General features: G+C 43.9%; 2 protein-coding genes across 2 annotated transcripts in view; one reads left to right on the forward strand and one right to left on the reverse strand.

Annotated features, from left to right (window-relative positions):
• Positions 1-462: 462 nt before the first annotated feature.
• LOC147641385 (GTP cyclohydrolase 1-like) lies at positions 463-2,932 on the forward strand. The gene is made up of 2 exons (XM_086820911.1): positions 463-895; positions 1,310-2,932. Exons 1-2 carry the CDS (start codon positions 622-624, stop codon positions 2,674-2,676), a joined length of 1,641 nt encoding a protein of 546 aa, XP_086677037.1. The 5' UTR covers positions 463-621; the 3' UTR covers positions 2,677-2,932.
• Positions 2,933-6,460: 3,528 nt separating this feature from the next.
• The window catches only part of LOC147641386 (uncharacterized), a 40,521-nt gene continuing 29,230 nt past the window's right edge, over positions 6,461-17,751 (reverse strand). The window contains exons 9-13 of the mRNA XM_086820920.1: positions 8,330-8,529; positions 8,039-8,210; positions 7,760-7,942; positions 7,333-7,524; positions 6,461-7,229 (exon numbers count right to left, since the gene is read on the reverse strand). Of these exons, the coding sequence (XP_086677046.1) occupies positions 7,146-7,229; positions 7,333-7,524; positions 7,760-7,942; positions 8,039-8,210; positions 8,330-8,529 (831 nt within the window). The 3' untranslated portion in view covers positions 6,461-7,145. The remainder of the gene's footprint in view (positions 7,230-7,332; positions 7,525-7,759; positions 7,943-8,038; positions 8,211-8,329; positions 8,530-17,751) is intronic.

Below are 17,751 nucleotides of genomic sequence, written 5' to 3' on the forward strand. Positions count from 1 at the left end.
CTTAGCTTGATTGGACACTATGAATAGAAATATATCGGCAAGGTAGCTTGAGGACACCTTGCTCATCTTTTCTTAAGCCAGTGAATATCTCGCACATCAGCCATTCACACTAGAATCTTGCACCATCCAAAAGCTCACTAGATGAGACCTCCTAAAGTTGGAGTTAGACATATCCGATCCTCCACATGGTTCCCAAAAGGAATGCATAGGAAAAAGTTTCAAGCCTCTTTAGGCGAGATGCAATGTCACAAGGGTAGAAATACCAACTGAAGCCATTGCATATAGAAACTCTGGCAAAACGGAGGTTCCACATTCTAAAAACTAATTTATATAGCTGTTTTGTGTGAACACGTCCCTTGGACTCCCAACCTGCCCTTAGAGCCACAATTTATCTAGTTGCCCTTAGAGCAACATATTCCATGTCCACAATAGCAAAGGCCCAAAAGCAAAGTAGGAAAATGCCAGGGACTTTTTAGACACTTGGAAGGTGAAGGCGAGAACAGGAGGCTTACTTACCCACCTTCACCCGTCAGAGTCCACTGTTCTGCATCTTTCCATGGAGTAGATGACTCCCTCCCACCTTCTTCTTCTTCCAAAACCCAGGTTTCCTTTCTGGGATATATGGGTGCTCTCAACGATGCGCCCATTCTGGGTTGTATGGATGGGCTGCAGCCTGCGCTTCTTGTCGCGAATGGCTGTTCAGGGTTTTGTGAGCAGGAGGATCCTTACCCTGCCCTCTGCAGAGAAAAAGACCATGAGGAGCCTGAAGGAGATCCGGCTATGGTGGCGGCCTCTGTGAAGGTGCTGCTGGAGTGCCTGGGCGAAGATGTGAACCGTGTTGGCCTTCTCAAAACCCCCCTTCGTGTCGCCCGCGCCCTCGCATTTTCTACAAAAGGTAAGCTTGTTTTCTCTTGTCTGGGTTTCCTCCAAGTTCGAGAAGATTTTATTTGATATAATTCTTGGATTAAGTAGCAATGCCTAAGAAAGGGTCTGTTTGGGATATCATGTAGTTGTGCCAATGATGAGTGCTTGTAGCTGCTTTTGTAATCGTATGATGTATGTAGTGCGGGAGGTGTGGGTGCAGGAGTGCCTGCATATGCAGCCTATGTATGTATGCATATGTTGAATGTATTGATCTGCACTTTTGTACGTCTGTATGTTGTAATGCACATACATGCATATGTCTTTGTGGATGTGGTGTGGGTGGGGTTGCATGAGTTATGCATTTTTTAAATCTCATGAAAAAGGCAAACAACTTCCACCCAGCTTTGGAGGTGTAACATCAAGGCGTGGTAATGTTATTGCCCAGGTTATCAGCAGGTAGCTAAAGACCTTGTTGGCGATGCTTTGTTTCCTGAAGCTGGTGTAGAAGTTGGGCTAGGTTTTGCCGGAGGCTCCGGTGGCATGGTGGTAGTCCGGAGCATCGATCTGTTCTCTCTATGTGAAGCCTGCCTTCTTCCCTTCAAGGTTTGTTGCCATGTAGCCTATATACCCTCGGGTCTTCAAGTGGTTGGATTAAGCAAGCTTTCTCGTGTCGCGGACATGTTTGCCCGAAGGCTTCAGAACCCTCAAAGATTGGCAGAGGAGATTTGTGAAGGCCTGGTGGATGCCATCAAGCCATTAGGAGTTGCTGTCGTTTTGCAGAGCTGGCATCTTCCTGTTCCGGGTGAGAATGCCTTAAGCATTTGTGGTGCAAAGAGCATGTTCTGGCATTCATCGTTTACCTTTGCAGGAAAAGGCAGGTTTGACGACAAAAGCAGTGATGTATGGATTGAGTTTGTATCAATTCTGCAGCTGGATGGCATTTTGATTGACAGTGCAGATGTCACCATACGTAATGGCTCGGCTAAAAATTCCTGGTGCCCCTGTCCTTCACTTGCTGAAGATGTCAGCGATGTCGATCCATCATTCCTTGAGCCAACAAGTAATGGTCATGGTTTTGGCAGGGAAGGGGACAGCAAAAACGGCAACATTTTTCACAGTTTTCCACTTCCGCGGATGAAAACAAAGGCAAGGGTTTCCGCCATGGTGGCTGCTGTGGAGGTTATACTTCAAGCATTAGGGCAAGATACATCCAAAGAGGAGCTTCACCTTACATCTGAGCGTTTTACCAGGTGGCTTTCAAATTTCAACAAAGGCCATCAAGATCATGGAGTTGTAGCAAAGGATTTTTGTACGAATGGGACTGTGCTTAGCATGAACAGACACAGATGCAGGCCATCTTCAAAAGCTGACTTAGACGACAGCATGACAAGAGAAACAGTCCATAGTAGTAGTTTGTTATATGAGCTCGATGCTCCATTTTGCTCCCTCTGTGAGCATCATCTTTTGCCGTTTTACGGCAAAGCTCATGTCGGTTATTTTGCAACAGAAGCCAAGGAGATGATTGACAAGTCAGCTGTTCTTAACATTGTTGAAGTCTCAAGCCACAGACTTCAGGTGCAGGAACGGCTGACCAAGGATATAGCTGAGGCAGTGATGGGTAGATTTAATATTCAGAGTATTATAGTTGTCCTGGAAGCCAGCCATATTTGTATGGTTTCGAGGGGGGTTGAGAAACTGGGTAGCAGCACAGCCACTGTGGCTGTATTTGGTTGTTTTGCAACCAATGTGTCTGCAAAGGCAGCTTTTTTTAAAATTATCACAGGTAGGTGCATGAAAAGGACTTGTGATTGATTTGCAAGATAAGGTGTATCAGATTCCTGATTCCCTCTGTTCGAGGTGCCCTCATTCGTTTGTCCCAGAAGTCCCAAGGGGTGGTGTCACAATGTGCTTCTTTTGATTCTGTGTTTTTGGCACTTGTAAGTCGCATTCTTTTCCTTGAATTTCTGTTTGTGCATCAATTAAAAAAGAGATCGCTGCCAAGTTGTGAAGGTGGGTCTGATGAAGGAGAAGGTTTTTCTGATTGATGTGCTCTTTGGCTTTATATTTGGTTGGCTTCTTGAGGTTTCAGTGTTTTGCCTTGCGCACCAAATATGGTTGTGTTGGGTATTTTTAGATTTCCTCCTATTCTTTTTCCACTTTTATGGGTGATTTTTTCAGCTTTGAAAGTTGCAAGTATGAGATAGAACCAGTAAAACTGTTGCTTGTAAGCCAGGGATTGAACATGCAATACAGTAAGGAGTTTGCTACAGCATGATGGACCAGAGGGCAAACTTTTTTTGTGTGAAGCCACTATTTTATCTTATATTCGAGAACCCTCAAAGTAAGGCTCTCATTAAAGTTTATCTAAAAAGAGTGGTCTGTTGATCAATCTGTTCCAGCTCAAAACTGTCTTGCAATGATCGACGTAATAATAGACGGAAGTATACGTACTTGTCGATTTGAGGTTGTCCAAACACCTCATAATTATGATCCAGCCATATGGTACATACAGGCCAATATCTTGCTGAGGCAAAGAAAAGACCATATTCTTGCATTTTGGAAGGGTATCTTCCAAAGATTTTTCCAAATGCCACCCCAAGGAATCTTGTTCGTATATTTGAAAATAGACGATTTAGTAAATGCCTTGGTGTCAGTGCATGCCTATAGTAGACAATAAATGCTCTCTAGTTGATGATTGCACCGCAAACAAATTGGAGTTGCAATTTTTCGCTTTGGCAAACACCCTCCTATGGCGAGCCTTCCCATGAGGCATCACTATAGAAAAACCTTATGTTTTAAAGGCAGTTTGCTTTGCCATATCTTTCCCAAATTGCCTTTCCATCAGCTAAGGACTTGTTCATATGCCACACTTGATATGCATGTCCCTTTATCCATGGTTGTGGAAGTAGTAATCTATATGCTCTTGCCGTTAGTCTACAAAGAGAAAACTCCGTAATATAACTTCGTTGGCTATTCTTTAGTAGCCAATCATCTTATCGTTGCTCAACCGATATAAGTGACATATCTCCATGTTTTGCTAGCTGAGCGACTAGTCTCCATATTGGGTGGTAATGGGCTCTCGATTGCCATTGCTGTCATGTTGATTTGGGACAAAAAAAAATCACGACACATTCATGTCTTCAATGATGGTGCTGTTATGGAAAACAATCAATGATAGAAATGCTTTAAGGCCATTGAAAATGGAGCATGTATGCAGTCCTAAAGTGCATGGTGGGTTGGGGGGTTGAATATCTTGAATGTGCATTACCATGTATTGGCTCGGAAAAGTATTGTATAATAATTTTCATGGAACAAGGATAGCCATGGGCACGGATGCTAGTTGCAATGTAAGGTTGATTCTTTTGGGTATTGGAATCTTTCCTATTGGGATATCTTGGTAGGTCAGGTACAAGGAAAAATCCCATGTTGCCCCTACTCTTCCATATTGTTGTAAGACTGGAAGAGTATGGGAAACACATTGGTAGTTGAAAATGTGCATTGGAGTAGAGCATTTTTGAGCGTCTGTTAAGTTGGAAAAATGGACTTGTTTAAGAAGAGAAAGAGTCCCGCCCTGGGAGTAAGAAGATGGTTCTTACCGATATTATCCTCTAGCTGCGAGATGAGGACATCTCACGTTTTTCAAGTGGGATAGGATGTAAGAATCCTCTCCCCTATATTTTGAGATGTACAAGTGTAAGAACCTTCCCTTCAGTCTCTTGTAATCATCCTCCCCTCAAAAATAGAAAAAGATCTTGTTTTACCCTGTTTTGGCCTTGAGAGAGAAAATATCTAGAGAGAGGTAATTCAAAATTGGCAATGGCTAAGCCAAGAAAAGCGTACTCTGTAGCACAAAAAGAAATTTGCATAGTGGGAGATGTCATATTGATTGAAGATACATACCATTATTGTTTCCACGAGAACAAAGGGCAAACACTAGGTTCTCTTGAAAACTCACCTACACACTTTTCATGCATTGTAAGAAGACCTGAAGTTTGGATATTAGGAAGATTTTGTTCATGAAATTGCTAATGCACTTGGAATCAAGTCTTTCCATGGGAAAGTTGACTCACTAGCCAAAGTGCCTCACTCCGCTTATAATCAAGAGAGGTTTCACAAGAATTTGGGAATAGAATGGTCCCAAAAGTGTTTGCATGTTGACCATTTATGCATGGCCGTCCATATGTGCATCAAATATGGAGGTCCATACACACCAAATTATGGACAATTTTCATCAATACTTGAACAACTTGGGCGTTGCAGGGTCATAGGGCTAAAGTTAGTAGTCTGGGGTGGATGCAACTTTGTGACCATTCCTAGTCAAACTTGTCTCCATAATCACTAGGCTTAACACATGCAACCAAAAAATAATTTGTTTATAGCATGTGTTTCAACTCCTTGTGATAAGGACCAAGGTTTTGGACAACTCCATTGGGCAATAGAAAACCTTTGTATATTGACCTTGTTTTCGATGGCCATGTGCATGGATATGTGTGAAACCCCCCCAAGCCATGTGATGCCTTTTCAAGGGCAAAATCATAGGTCATGCGAGTACAAAGCTAAATTGTTTTCATTTCCAATGCCGTAATCTTCATTAGGTATGATTCATGTTTAAGTAGAAATAATCTAGACACCATGGTTTTTATGTGCCATTTGTCAACACACCCTTATATATTTTGAAAAAGTGCAAGGAATAAATGAAATGTTGTTAGGACCAAAGCATCCTCATGCAATGTGTGAGCTTGTTCAAATGGTTGTATATTGGGCTTGAGGATACATGTTTGCCTAAAGATGATAGCAGTTTTTCCTTTTATACATAATATACGGATGTACTTCAAGCAAATAATAATTACTATCAGATCTAGGGACAAATTTTAGAAACCATTTTTAATGAAGCAATGAGATGGATGGACATGATGGTGCAATGCATGGTACTAGGTATGGCAATATGTTTGTGAGTCTAGATCTACTCTAGCCCTTGAGGCAAATACTGGATTGCAAACTTCTTTGATGGTTGCCAGGTGCCATCCATGGGCGAGGTGGTCTATGGGATGTGACTAATGCCATCCACAGGCAAGGTGGTCTATATTCTTGATGCCTTATGCTCATACTCATGTTTATTCTCTGTTCATGCCTTTTATCACTAGGTAGGTGTCCAAACTTTGGCCTTTGGAAACGAGCCCATTCCCCCCCTTGCACATTTTGCTTTACTTTCCAACCCCTTTTCACTGACCTTGAGCTCTCTCCAATTGTTGTTCCTTAACATCTTGCTTCTAACTTTGTTGGGAATCTCAACAAAGGTTCCATTAAAAAAAATATTGGTCAACTTTGTAAAAGCAGATTTATAACAAACCATCCTGGCAGAATGTTTGTAATCAATGTATATTTATGTAACGTCTGAGGTCCATGTGAGGGCAGTGCCAAAACTTGGAGCTTATGCCTACTTCAACACTTGAAGAAAAACACAGGTGAGAACATCCTTTTGTGATACTCTGAAGTCCCTTGTTCCTGTTGCAACAATTTTAAGCAAAACTCTGGAGAGAACATCCTTTTTTAGAACATTTGTACAGACTTGCCCACATCTTTTTTTAATTGGATGTTATTGCAATGCCATTCATTCATATTGAACATAACTATTCCCCGCCTCTACTGCCATGACTGGCTAGAACCCTTTTATAGCTTCAGCTTGCAAGCAATTCACAATACTTAAGGTTGGCTAACATCAAATTTTATGATCCAGTTTTTTTTTTTTTTTTTTTTTTTGGCGTCTCCTTGTGCCAAGGTTTAACCACATTTAATTTTTTTGAGAGTAAAACCATGCTTGAACCAATGTGCAAGTGTTGCATCTGTTCCACATTGAAGAGTAAAAATGTCGGAAATATTAACAATATCTTTACAAATTCTCATACACTGGAAGTATGTGTATTACTTCCAAGTCCCTTTCTCCCCCAAATATTGATGCAATGAGCAGATGGCCTTCAGTGCTGTCTTGTAAATGCCTTATAAACATTACCATAAGGGCCATGGATCAAATCTTCAGAGGGAGCTGGGGGGATGGTGAACCTTAGCAAAGGGACAGGGATGTATTATTGTATATAATTACTATTAGCAAGGCCATGTGTCAAACCTTTGAAGGGAGCCAGGCAATGGCAAGCCTTAGTACAGGAGTATGTATCACCTGTGCCCATGCAAATAATCCTAAGCAGTATGTTCCCTGCAGCTTTTATGTGGAGAATGTAGACTGCATTGTGCTCTTTTTCTCCTCAATTGTTGAAGCATACATCTCATTGGAAAAGAATCCTTGCAGCAGTGAAAATATATTCCATGAGCTCGATTTCGGTCAAGTAGCCACCCATTCGTTTCATGACCTACAACATTACAGTTTAGATTCACGAACTAAACCAAGTAGATGCCCCTCTTACAGTAAACAGAATTAATGCATGAATTAATGAAGATGTTTAGTGGTCTTACTGATTGCATGTTCTGTACTTCTTCCTCTGAAAGTGATGCAAACTTCTGACTCCATACTTGCAATCCATTCAGGCCACTTTCAATGGTGTCCATGTTAAGTCCATCTTGTACACGGTTTTTCTCACTTGCGAAGTGTCTTCTTGCAGACTCGAACCAATGAAGTGAATCAAAAAGTCTGTCTTGATCTAACACCTGCATTCACTCCATTAATGCTTTAAATTAGAACACAAGAAGAGGTGTTGTACCTGATCTGCTAACTTGGAAGTACACCATAGAAGTAGGAAGGAATCCAATAACAGTCAACTAGAACAAAGCTTGCTTTAGGAGCCCCAATTTCCTGGTGGGGCTCCTAAAGCACGTTTTGCTCAACAATCGACTGATCAACACTAGCGTTCCTGAGACAAAGACAAGAGAAGGGAAGCTTTACCTTGAGAATATACGCTATGCCAAGCACAAAACCATCATCAGTGAACAATGCATTAGAGCTTTCACGACCTCTTTTGAACAGCTTTTCTTTAGATTGAAGCATCATCTCTACAGCGTTCATGATCATAGCTGGTAAGATCAGGTAGAACTCCTTCAAGTGTAGATTGTCAATGCTCTGCAGCTCCTGCAAAGCCAAGCAAGATCATCACTCAGTGGATAAGTCCTATATAACAAGCTGTTTACTACACCCATAAGGCTATCATCGATGATAGAACACCACCTCAGTGAACACTCCAGTAAGAATCCTGAAGTAATTGGTCTGTTCGACAGGCATTTCCTGCAGTTTCAGCGTCCTATCAAGTATGGCTCCTGCCCTAACAGCTTCTGAGTTCATATTTAGGAGTCTTGCAGCCTCCTCAAAAGTAGTTTGGTTTTTTGTGTCTTGTACAAAACTGCAGAAAAAGTGAAGCAAGCAAGCAATCGAGAGACATAAGGTTGTATGGAGAAGAACAGATACACAGAAAGAACACTGCGTATTCTAAGATAGAAACAGAAAAGTAGCTCTTAGTACCCAGATGCTGTACTCGCGTGATGTAGACCGCCCATACGGACCATCCGGACAAGGCCCAAAGCATTACCCATTTCAGCAATGAGCTGTCGGAACTGATCAAGGAAACTCATGCCATCCTCTGTTGCTCCTAACTTTTTAATTTCCCTGTTAAGCTTTTCTGCTCTCACAACAGGATACTCCTTATTTTTCTCACGACACTCCTGTGGAAACATCCCAAGTACTATCAGTACAATGTATAGTGAATTGACCAATATAATAAAATACCCCAAAACAACATGTCAATGGACATCATTGGATTCTGTCATACATGAAAGGAATTTATCCTTGTTGTCCATCATCCACCCCAAATTTGAAAACTTACTCGTGTGACTCTTCACACTTTGCAACTTGATTCCCATCCTATCACAAGCCATGCTTCTTAAAGACATCTTTTGTTGTGAAATTTCATGGTTAGTGAATCCTATGTGGGCTGACTCCATGCACATTATGTGATCCATATTGCTTGCATAGAGGATAGAAAGGCAGTTTGCATTATGAGAAACAATAAATCAGCAAGATGTCATGGTCAAAACAAAGAACTCTTCTACACACTTGTGTTGTCGCCAAGGTATTGTGGACCTTATTAAGGAGATGTAGACTTCAAAGTCAATAGCAAAAGCGCGTGTTTCAAGAACTTTTGGGACGCGAGCTCCCTGTACCTGAGCGAATCGCACCTCTATGCCTTCTCTGCCCGCCCCTCTCGTCTCCCGCTGCGCTCTTCCCTGCCTGCCAATTAGCTGCCCCCACCTCTGCTGCCCTGTTCCCCCCCTCCCCCCCTTCTCTCTCTTTAGCTGCCCCCACCTCTGCTCCCTGCTTCCTCCCCGCCCCTGCTGCCCCCGCTTTCCTCTGTTGCCCGTGTTGCTCCCGCTGTCTTCGCTGCCCTTTCCTCCCCTTCCTGCTTTCCCCTCCGCTTCCCTTCTCTTTACTGCACTTTCCTCCACCTCTCTCAAGAACGGATTACTCTTAAACAGGCTTCAAGTCAGCCTTTTGTTGGAAATTTCAGAGCTTCACGTGTAACCCTGTGTACCCACGTGGTGTTATCATACCTGCTAGAGTACAGTGGATTATGGTTATGTAGCAAGCCTCTCCCGGGGATCATGATGATCACAAAGCCTCCAAATCTCTCTAACCTCCAAGGAGGTCTCTACATCGTGATAGAGAGCGTCTGAGATGCGAGCACAGGGTCCACCCTTTTGCCCCCCAAGTACCGTGATGCACAAGACAACCAGGTAGTGATCTGATTTGGTAGTACATGGCAAGATGGCAATAGAGCCTCCTCTATCCAAGCCCCATTTATCTGTCCAACCGTGCAAAGATGCATCCATCCCGCTACTACGGTTATGCCATGAGTAAGATAAAGAGTTAGGCCTCCTTTGGAAATCATCCTTTGTCCAACAATCCCTGCCATAGAAGGAGAATACAAATCTCTCCCAGGAGGCTCTCTCCAAGGGGTGTGTTCTACCCTCACAGCCACCCTTTTTTGTCCAATGGCTGCTCAACCATGTTGAAGTCTCCTCCAACAATCCAATGGCCAGGGGTAGCAATTTTGTGATGGTGTCCCATAGGGCCACCCTCTCTCACCGCACATTAGGCGCATAGATAGTCCAGCTTCTGTAGGTTGGCTGCACTTCAGAGGGAACATGAGAAGCATCCTGTGTCCTTTTGGATCCTAGATCTCGTCCACTGTTAGAGCTGAGTTGAAGGTGGCCACGGATAGGCGGGCTGAGTTTGCATTTCATGCTAGTCAAGCATTTTGGACACAGATAGGTGGCAGATGCAACAAACCATTTTTCTCAACACATGGACCTATGAACAATAGGGACAGTTTGAGATGCTTGCAGGATTCTCAGGGAGAATTTCACACTAATCCAAATAAGGTGAAGAGTATTGCCTCGTATTTTTATCAGACCTGCTCTTGGCAGAGGCCCAAACTTTGGATAGAGATACTGCACAACAAAAAGTTTGGGAGTGCATACCTAGGCTTATTACAGACGATATGTGCACCTCTTTGGATGCCCCCTTTTCCAAGGATGAGCTGAGACATGCTTTGCACACCCTCTCAAAAGGCAAATGCCCAGGGGACGATGGCCTCTCTCCATCCTTCTTTTTGCAGTTTTGGGATTACACTGGTAATGATGTTACTACTGCTTTGTAGGAGATGTGGTGTATTGGTATGATGCCCGCTTTTAGCGCAGAGGGTCTTATCCACCTTGTCCTGAAAGGTGGGTATGAGACCAATATTAGACAGTGGAGGCTTATAATTCTGCTTGGGTCTGCTTACAAAATCTTAGCAAAGGCAGTGAGTATGGCTTTAGCCTGTTCTTCAGAGAGTTATTCATGATAAACAGAATGGATTCCTCCAAGGAACCAGTATTTTTGATAACATCTTTTCATTCTAGGAAGCTATGGAGTGGGCTAAATCTAGCCAACAACCCCTTGCCATTCTTTTGCTAGACTTTGAAAAAGCTTATGACAGATGGATTGGGACGAAGACACAATGGCACGGATGGGTTTCTTCCAAGAGTGGATCAGAGGGGTCACTTACATGTATAGGGAGACCCACAACACAATTTTCTCCTGCGGGTGGTGTCGTGAGCGCTTTCAAATCTCCTGTTCCGTGAGGCAAGGATTCTCCTTAGCTCCACTACTTTACCTTATATAGTAGCGGAGGCTATGAGCAGGTTTCTTAGAGCTACTCCAAGGGTTTCGGGCCTCAGGTTGCCTCTTTGCACTGAGGAGGAGTTACTCGACTCAGAGTTGACAAATGATAATGCTATGTTTTTGGAGGCTTCACAAGTATGCCTTTGTGCTTCCCGCACTACTTTGGAGATGTTTTGTTTGGCAGCAGGCGCCTCCATCAAAACTGGCACAAATCAGTGGGATTCTGGATTAGTGACTCTCCACAAACATATTGGGGTTTGGATGTGGGGTTTACTTGGCTTGATAGAGGATGCACTACCAGATACCTTGGCTGTCAGGTTGGCATTGACATCTCACCTGCACAACAATTCGCTCATGTGCTCATGAGCATTAAAAGCAAACTTCAGCATTGTAGTAGGAATCTTGATTTGGCCTCTAGAGCCTTGGTAGCTAACCAAGTGCTGTTGGTGATTGCTTGGTTTGTCACATCGTGCCGGGATTTTTATAAGGGATGCATTGGTGGTCAGCTTCGTCAGCTCATCCGGAACTCAAGATTAGATGGCACTATACACACCAGGGCGAGTGTGGCTTGGGATACCATTATTATGCCTAAGCAAGAAGGAGGATTGAACATCATTGACCGATGCAGTATAAGGCTTTACTTTGTAAGCTGGCACTGAGCCTTGGAAGGACTTTCTTTTGCAGTAGATTACAAGGTGCACTCTAATTAGGGGTGGTGATTGGATTTACATTCCACGTTTTATCTTCTCGAATGCAGACCACCGACCACCTTCTTTGCCCTCAGTGAGATCTCTTCGCAAGCCTGGGATTGCATGAGGAGCTTCTTGGTTCATATTCCTCCGCAGTCAATTGAGGAGGCTTATAGGCAGCCCATTGTCTTGAAGACGGCACTGTCGACCCACTCCCATAAACCAAAGTGTCCTCCATGGCCTCAGTGCATCTAGCCTTCCAAATGTGCCAAGCTGTGAAGCTAGCAATGATCTCCCATGCAGTGTCCAATCTCTATATCGGAGGTACGTAGCCTAACTCTGGCAGGTGCAGATAACAATATAGATGAGGAAAAATTATAAGCCTCTGTTGCTGCTCTTACTTCAATTGTTCAGATTATGCACAACTCACATCCACATTCACGTGGCTACAAGCATCCGAAGACATCTTCATCATCATCAAAGGAGGATGACCCTGAGAATCCTCTTAACAAGGACAATATCCCACCAAAAGTATACGTTGAAGATCTAGAAGCTTTAGATCAATTATTAAAAGTCATAACAATTAAAAACCAATGAGGAGATATCCCAAGTGGTGAAGGTGTTTGCCTAGGACCCGAGGTCTTGGGTTCAAAACCCCACAAGGTGCTTCCTTGGCGGCATCACCTACGGGCGAATAAAAAGCACCTACATGCAGTGAAAAATGGTAACTAGGGAGGATCTTGAGCCTAAGGCTAGTCTGAAAAAAGAGAAAAAAAAAGAAGGAAAAAAAAAACAGATATTGAACTCCTAATTCCTATAATAATCAAGAAAATAGCAATCCTAAGGAGCAATGGCTGTGTAAATTACAGCTTTACTTTTTTTTCTTTTTTCTTTTTCCAAAAAGAGAATTCTATTAAGTATGAAAATAACATACAACAATCACAGCTATAAGCTGGAAAAGAATAGAATCACCCCAATATGTAAGGTGATTTCAATCACTGAGGAGCATCATGATGCCATGTAAGACTTGTGGTACTAGAGGAAAAGAAGATGCCATGGTCCCACTACCGCATAAATATCACGCGCTTCGCTTGCGCAGAACAAGAGGGCCCCTGAATGCGAGCCCAAGTAGTCATAAGAGTATGGATGATATCACCCCATATAGTACTAATGCACTGAGACCCAAAAATCTGGACACCCTCAATAGCCTCCGTGCATCTAGCTCTCCAGATTTGTCATGCTGTAATACTCGCAACAATCTCCCAACTGGTGTCAATCCTCTGTCTGGGGGGTGTATAATCAGAGTGAGAAACATCTTGCAATAAACCATGTGGGGCAATACCTCTACGAATGAAAATAGCAAAATCTGTACCACTGCCCTCATAAAAAAGCTGCGGACTGGACTGGGAGAGCCAAGCAATTGGCCCCCAAGTCACATGCATGGCTCGGCCACTCAATTTGTCCATAAGTTGGGCTACAAAACCCCAAATCTGCTGTGTAGTGCTGCATCCCCATAAACAATGTTGTACATTCTCAGAATCTGCCGCACAGCTAGGACAGGAAGGTGCTACACCGAAAACCGATCTCCACTGATTGGTGGGGAGACCACCATGTAAGAATAACCAAAAGAAATGAGAGATCTGGCTCCTGCTGTATGAGTGCCAAAGTCTATGCCAATATCTGCGCTATATCATTGGAGAAATATCATCGCTCTCCGAATGAGGCCTGAGAGTAGGGATCCTATGCATCTATTGAGTGAGGAGAAGCCTAGTATTCCGGACGGTGAAATTGAAAAAAGAAAGGCTTTTCAAAGGATCGAAGGCATCAATCGACTCCCACTTTCCTGGATCCAATTGAAGATATTTGATAGGACTACCACCATATAACCACAAACACTAAGAGCCATGAGTCACTATCTGAGGAGAAGGGTCAATGAACCAATGCTTCCCCGAACGACCAACAATCCTCACTGGGCTAAGCCTAGTATCTGGGATGATCTCCTCCATACATCTCCTCAATCTCCCTCCAGGCATGATAGAGTAAATGATGCAATCTATAGCCTCCTGACCCGGGAGAACAATGACCTGCAGAGGTATGCCTATCCTCGAAAAAACTCCCAGCCAACTCGGATAATAGTCTCCATGAAAGGTCCCAGAAAGCCACTCATGCGGAATAGTTGCATCAATTTGATCACTACGAATGCGGGAGACCCTAAGATGCTGAATGGATGCACCTCTCCGATCCTCCGGAAGACTCTTAAAGGTCTTCCAAGCAAGAACTGTGTATGCACATCTCTCCCATCTTGACCACTGCATATAACGAGATGCACCAAGTGGCCGACCAGCCCCATCCCTAATGAGCTCGTTCCACATAATAGGTTGTCGGTCAGCCTCATCCAAAGACCTAGGAAGCCTTTGTCGCAAAAAAGATCTCATGCTTCTCCATGCTCTGAGAATGGCTGCGATAAGAGGAGAGGATGGTGCCCTGATATCAGCCTCTGTGAACAAAAAACGTGTGTCGGGCATCCAATCTCTCCCGACCCTGGGTGTACATCCAGAAATCTGAGACAAGCAAAAATCCTTCCAAGGCTTAGTGCCTGGTAGCAAACCTTTGACCAAAAGTTTGCAAAGCAACACCTTGCACTGAACATCCGGATCAATAATATTCAAGTCCCCCTCTCATTTGGGCTGAATAACTATGAGCCAAGCTACCCTGGCACGAGTGTTTGAGATGCCATCCAAACCCGACCAGAGAAAATTGTGGATCAATCTCTGCAATTGGCCAATGCACGCACGAGAGAAGCACCAACAAGAGGCAATAAACCAAGCTGAGGCAAGCAATACCTGATTAGCCACCAAAGCTCTGGAAGCTAAATCTAATCTCCTAGAGCTCCAATGGAGGAACTTCTTCCGGATACTCATAAGTACTGGAGCAAACTGCTGTGCAGGAGAAATATCAATCCGAACTTTGCATCCCAAATATCTAGCAGTGCATCCTCTGCTGATCCAAGTACCAAGCTTTGCACCCCAAGCAACTCTCGGTGAATCACTAACCCAAAAACCAACAGATTTGTGCCAATTAATGAGTGCCCCTGCTGCCAAACAAGACTCCTCTAGTGCTAGCCGGAAGGAACATAAGCATATATGTGAAGCCTCCAAGAACATGGCTATGTCATCAGCTAACTCAAAGTCAACCAATTCCTCTTGACTATGAAGTGGCAACCTCAATCCCGAAATACCAACAGTGGAGCGGAGAAAGACGCTCATGGCCTCTGCAACTATGATATATAATAATGGGGCTAAAGGGCAGCCCTGCCGTACTGAGCAAGAAATCTGAAACCACTCTCCTCTATCACCGCAAGTGAGCACTCTACTGTGGGCATCACGATACATGCATGAAACTCCCTTGATCCATCTCTGATAGAAGCCCATATGGCTAATAAGAGTATCCTCAAGGAAGTCCCAATCCACTCTATCATAGGCCTTCTCAAAATCCAAGAGCAGAATGGCAAAGGACTAATTACTCGCTTTAGCCCATTCAACGGCCTCCCAAAACGAGAAAATGTTATCAAAATTGCTCCTCCCGTGTAAGAATCCATTCTGAGTATCATGAATGACATCCTGCAAATGGCTGCAATTTGATGCGCACTGCCTTAGCAAGAATCTTTTATGCAGTCCCAAGTAAGGTGATAGGTCTCCACTGGTCAATCAATGTCTTATCCCCACTCTTAGCAATAAGATAAATAAGCCCCTCAGTGAGAGAAGAAGGCATAGAACTTGTGTCCCACATCTCTTGTGCAGAGCCGATGTGATCTCAGTCCCAATCTCATCCCAAAAAGTAATGAAAAAAGCAGGGGAGAGGCCATCCTCCCCGGACACTTACCATGAGGTAGGCATGAAGAGCATGACTGAACTCCTACATAGAAAAAGGGGCATCCAGAGCGGCACACATCTCCTCAGTGATCAAATGTGGCAATGCATTCCAAACCTTCCTTTGTGCCCTGTGTCTCAAATCAGCATGCGGCTCAACACTAAGAAGCTGGTGATAGAAATCAGTGGCAATCTGTCTAACCATAAGAGGATCTGAGTGAAGAGTGCCATGTGAATCCTGCAACTGCCTAACACTATCTCTGGCATGAGATGGGCCGTGAGTAGAAAAGAAATGTTTGTTACATCTGCCACCCATCTGTGTCCAAAAGAATTCCTGGGCATGGAAACGGTACTCCGCGCACTGCTCAAGAGAGTGATGAAGTTCTGCCCTAACAATACATAAAGAATCTGCAACCCATTGAGCATGAGGATGTTTCTCGTGCTCTTTCTGCAAGGCAGCCAATCTACGTCTAATAGCCCTTTCTAAATCCAAGGCCTCTTGCCTCTTAGACAGGGCACATGTGTGATAAAAGTCACTAATATCACAGAGAGCAAAGGCCAGGCTTTGAGAGGCCTGTGAGAAATCATGAGATCTCCAAAAATCAAGCATACGACGTGATAGCTCTGCATCAGAAAACAAATGATCAGGGATGCGTACATGGGGTGCTGATCCATGGCAATTCGGATCTCTAATACATAAAACCACTAGGCAATGATCCGATTTAGAGATGCCTGTAGCAATAAAAGTATGCCCACCTCTGTCAAGCACCCAATCATCCACATAAAATCTGTCTAACCGTGCATAAATACATCGTGCATCTCTTCTCCTGTTAGACCATGAATAAAGAAGAGTGGATGGACTCCTCAAAATGTCATCCTCATGCCAACAATCTCTGCCATGAATGGAGAGTATAAACCTCTCCCAAGACACTCTTTCAAGAGGATGCACCAAGCCCTCATGCCCATCTCCTTTATTCGTTGGCATCTCAACCATGTTAAAATCCCCACCAATAATCCAATGGTTGGCAGGAGGCATCAATGTAGTGAGAGATTTCCAAAAGGCAATCCTCTCACCTCTATGGTTAGAAGCATAGAGGTTGAGAATACCAATGCGTGTAGTACCTTGCATAAGAAGGATCCACTGCGCTCTCGTAGGCAAAATGACACCATGTCCAATGATGCAAGGCAAGATCAAAGCTGAAACAGAGATACAGACACCACCCTCGGTATCAACAGTTGGTGACCAAAAGGTGTGTCCTGAGAGAAGCTTGCCTGATCTCCCACACTGGGCTAGCATCTAGTTTATGCTCTTGCAAGAGCAATACATGTCAGAATATGCAGTGGAGATGAAGACAAAATCTGAGAACACGAGCAAGTGCATTGCAGAAAAATACAGCAATAGAGAAGGAGAGAGAGAGGCGTGTAACTCTGCTATATATACACAAGAAAATCCTGGTGACTGAATACAAAGTGTGGGGGGCCATGGGGCCATTTTATATGGCCCCATCAGCCAGTCGGCCAGCACAAAAGACAACCGACAGAAGTATAAGGCCCACGACTTGCTCAGCCCTCTAGTCGGCCAGCTTCTGTCAATCGGCCAGCTACAGAGGACAACCTGGGGGTAACAGAATCAGTCGGCCACCATTTGGATGAGCCAACAGCAACACGATAGCCTCCCACACCTAAGGAAAAATAGGGAAAAAATATGGAGAGTGGGGAAAAATGAGAAAACACCTAAATCGAGCGGGCACACCCACAACAGAGGCTCTGGTGTAAATATACAGACAGGAGATGACTGCTAACAATAAATCCATAGGTCCACCTGTGACTACACAATGAAGCTCGGTTTTTACAATTTGTTTCTGCCAACGTGGAAAAAAACTCCCAAGACCCTGAATGTTCCAAGAGACAATCCTCATAAGGACTCAGAGTAGGAACGACTAGATCTCGTGGTCGACGAAGGACCCCCTTTAGAGGTGGAAGTATGTCTCGCATAGGTAAGGGAGGGAAAATCTGACGATGTAAACCTTACCTCTCTCCCACTCCGGGGAAAAGCCAGGGCTAGTCCTCAAAACTGGAGAGGTACCATGACAATGCGAATGCGCAACATCATCCTCAAGGGTACAATCATCCTATAATTGTAATGCAGCATCCTCCTGTGAAG

Source organism: Cibotium barometz, chromosome 2, assembly GCF_041138505.1.
Source record: "Cibotium barometz isolate CiBa-2024 chromosome 2, ASM4113850v1, whole genome shotgun sequence".
Taxonomy (NCBI): domain Eukaryota; kingdom Viridiplantae; phylum Streptophyta; class Polypodiopsida; order Cyatheales; family Cibotiaceae; genus Cibotium; species Cibotium barometz.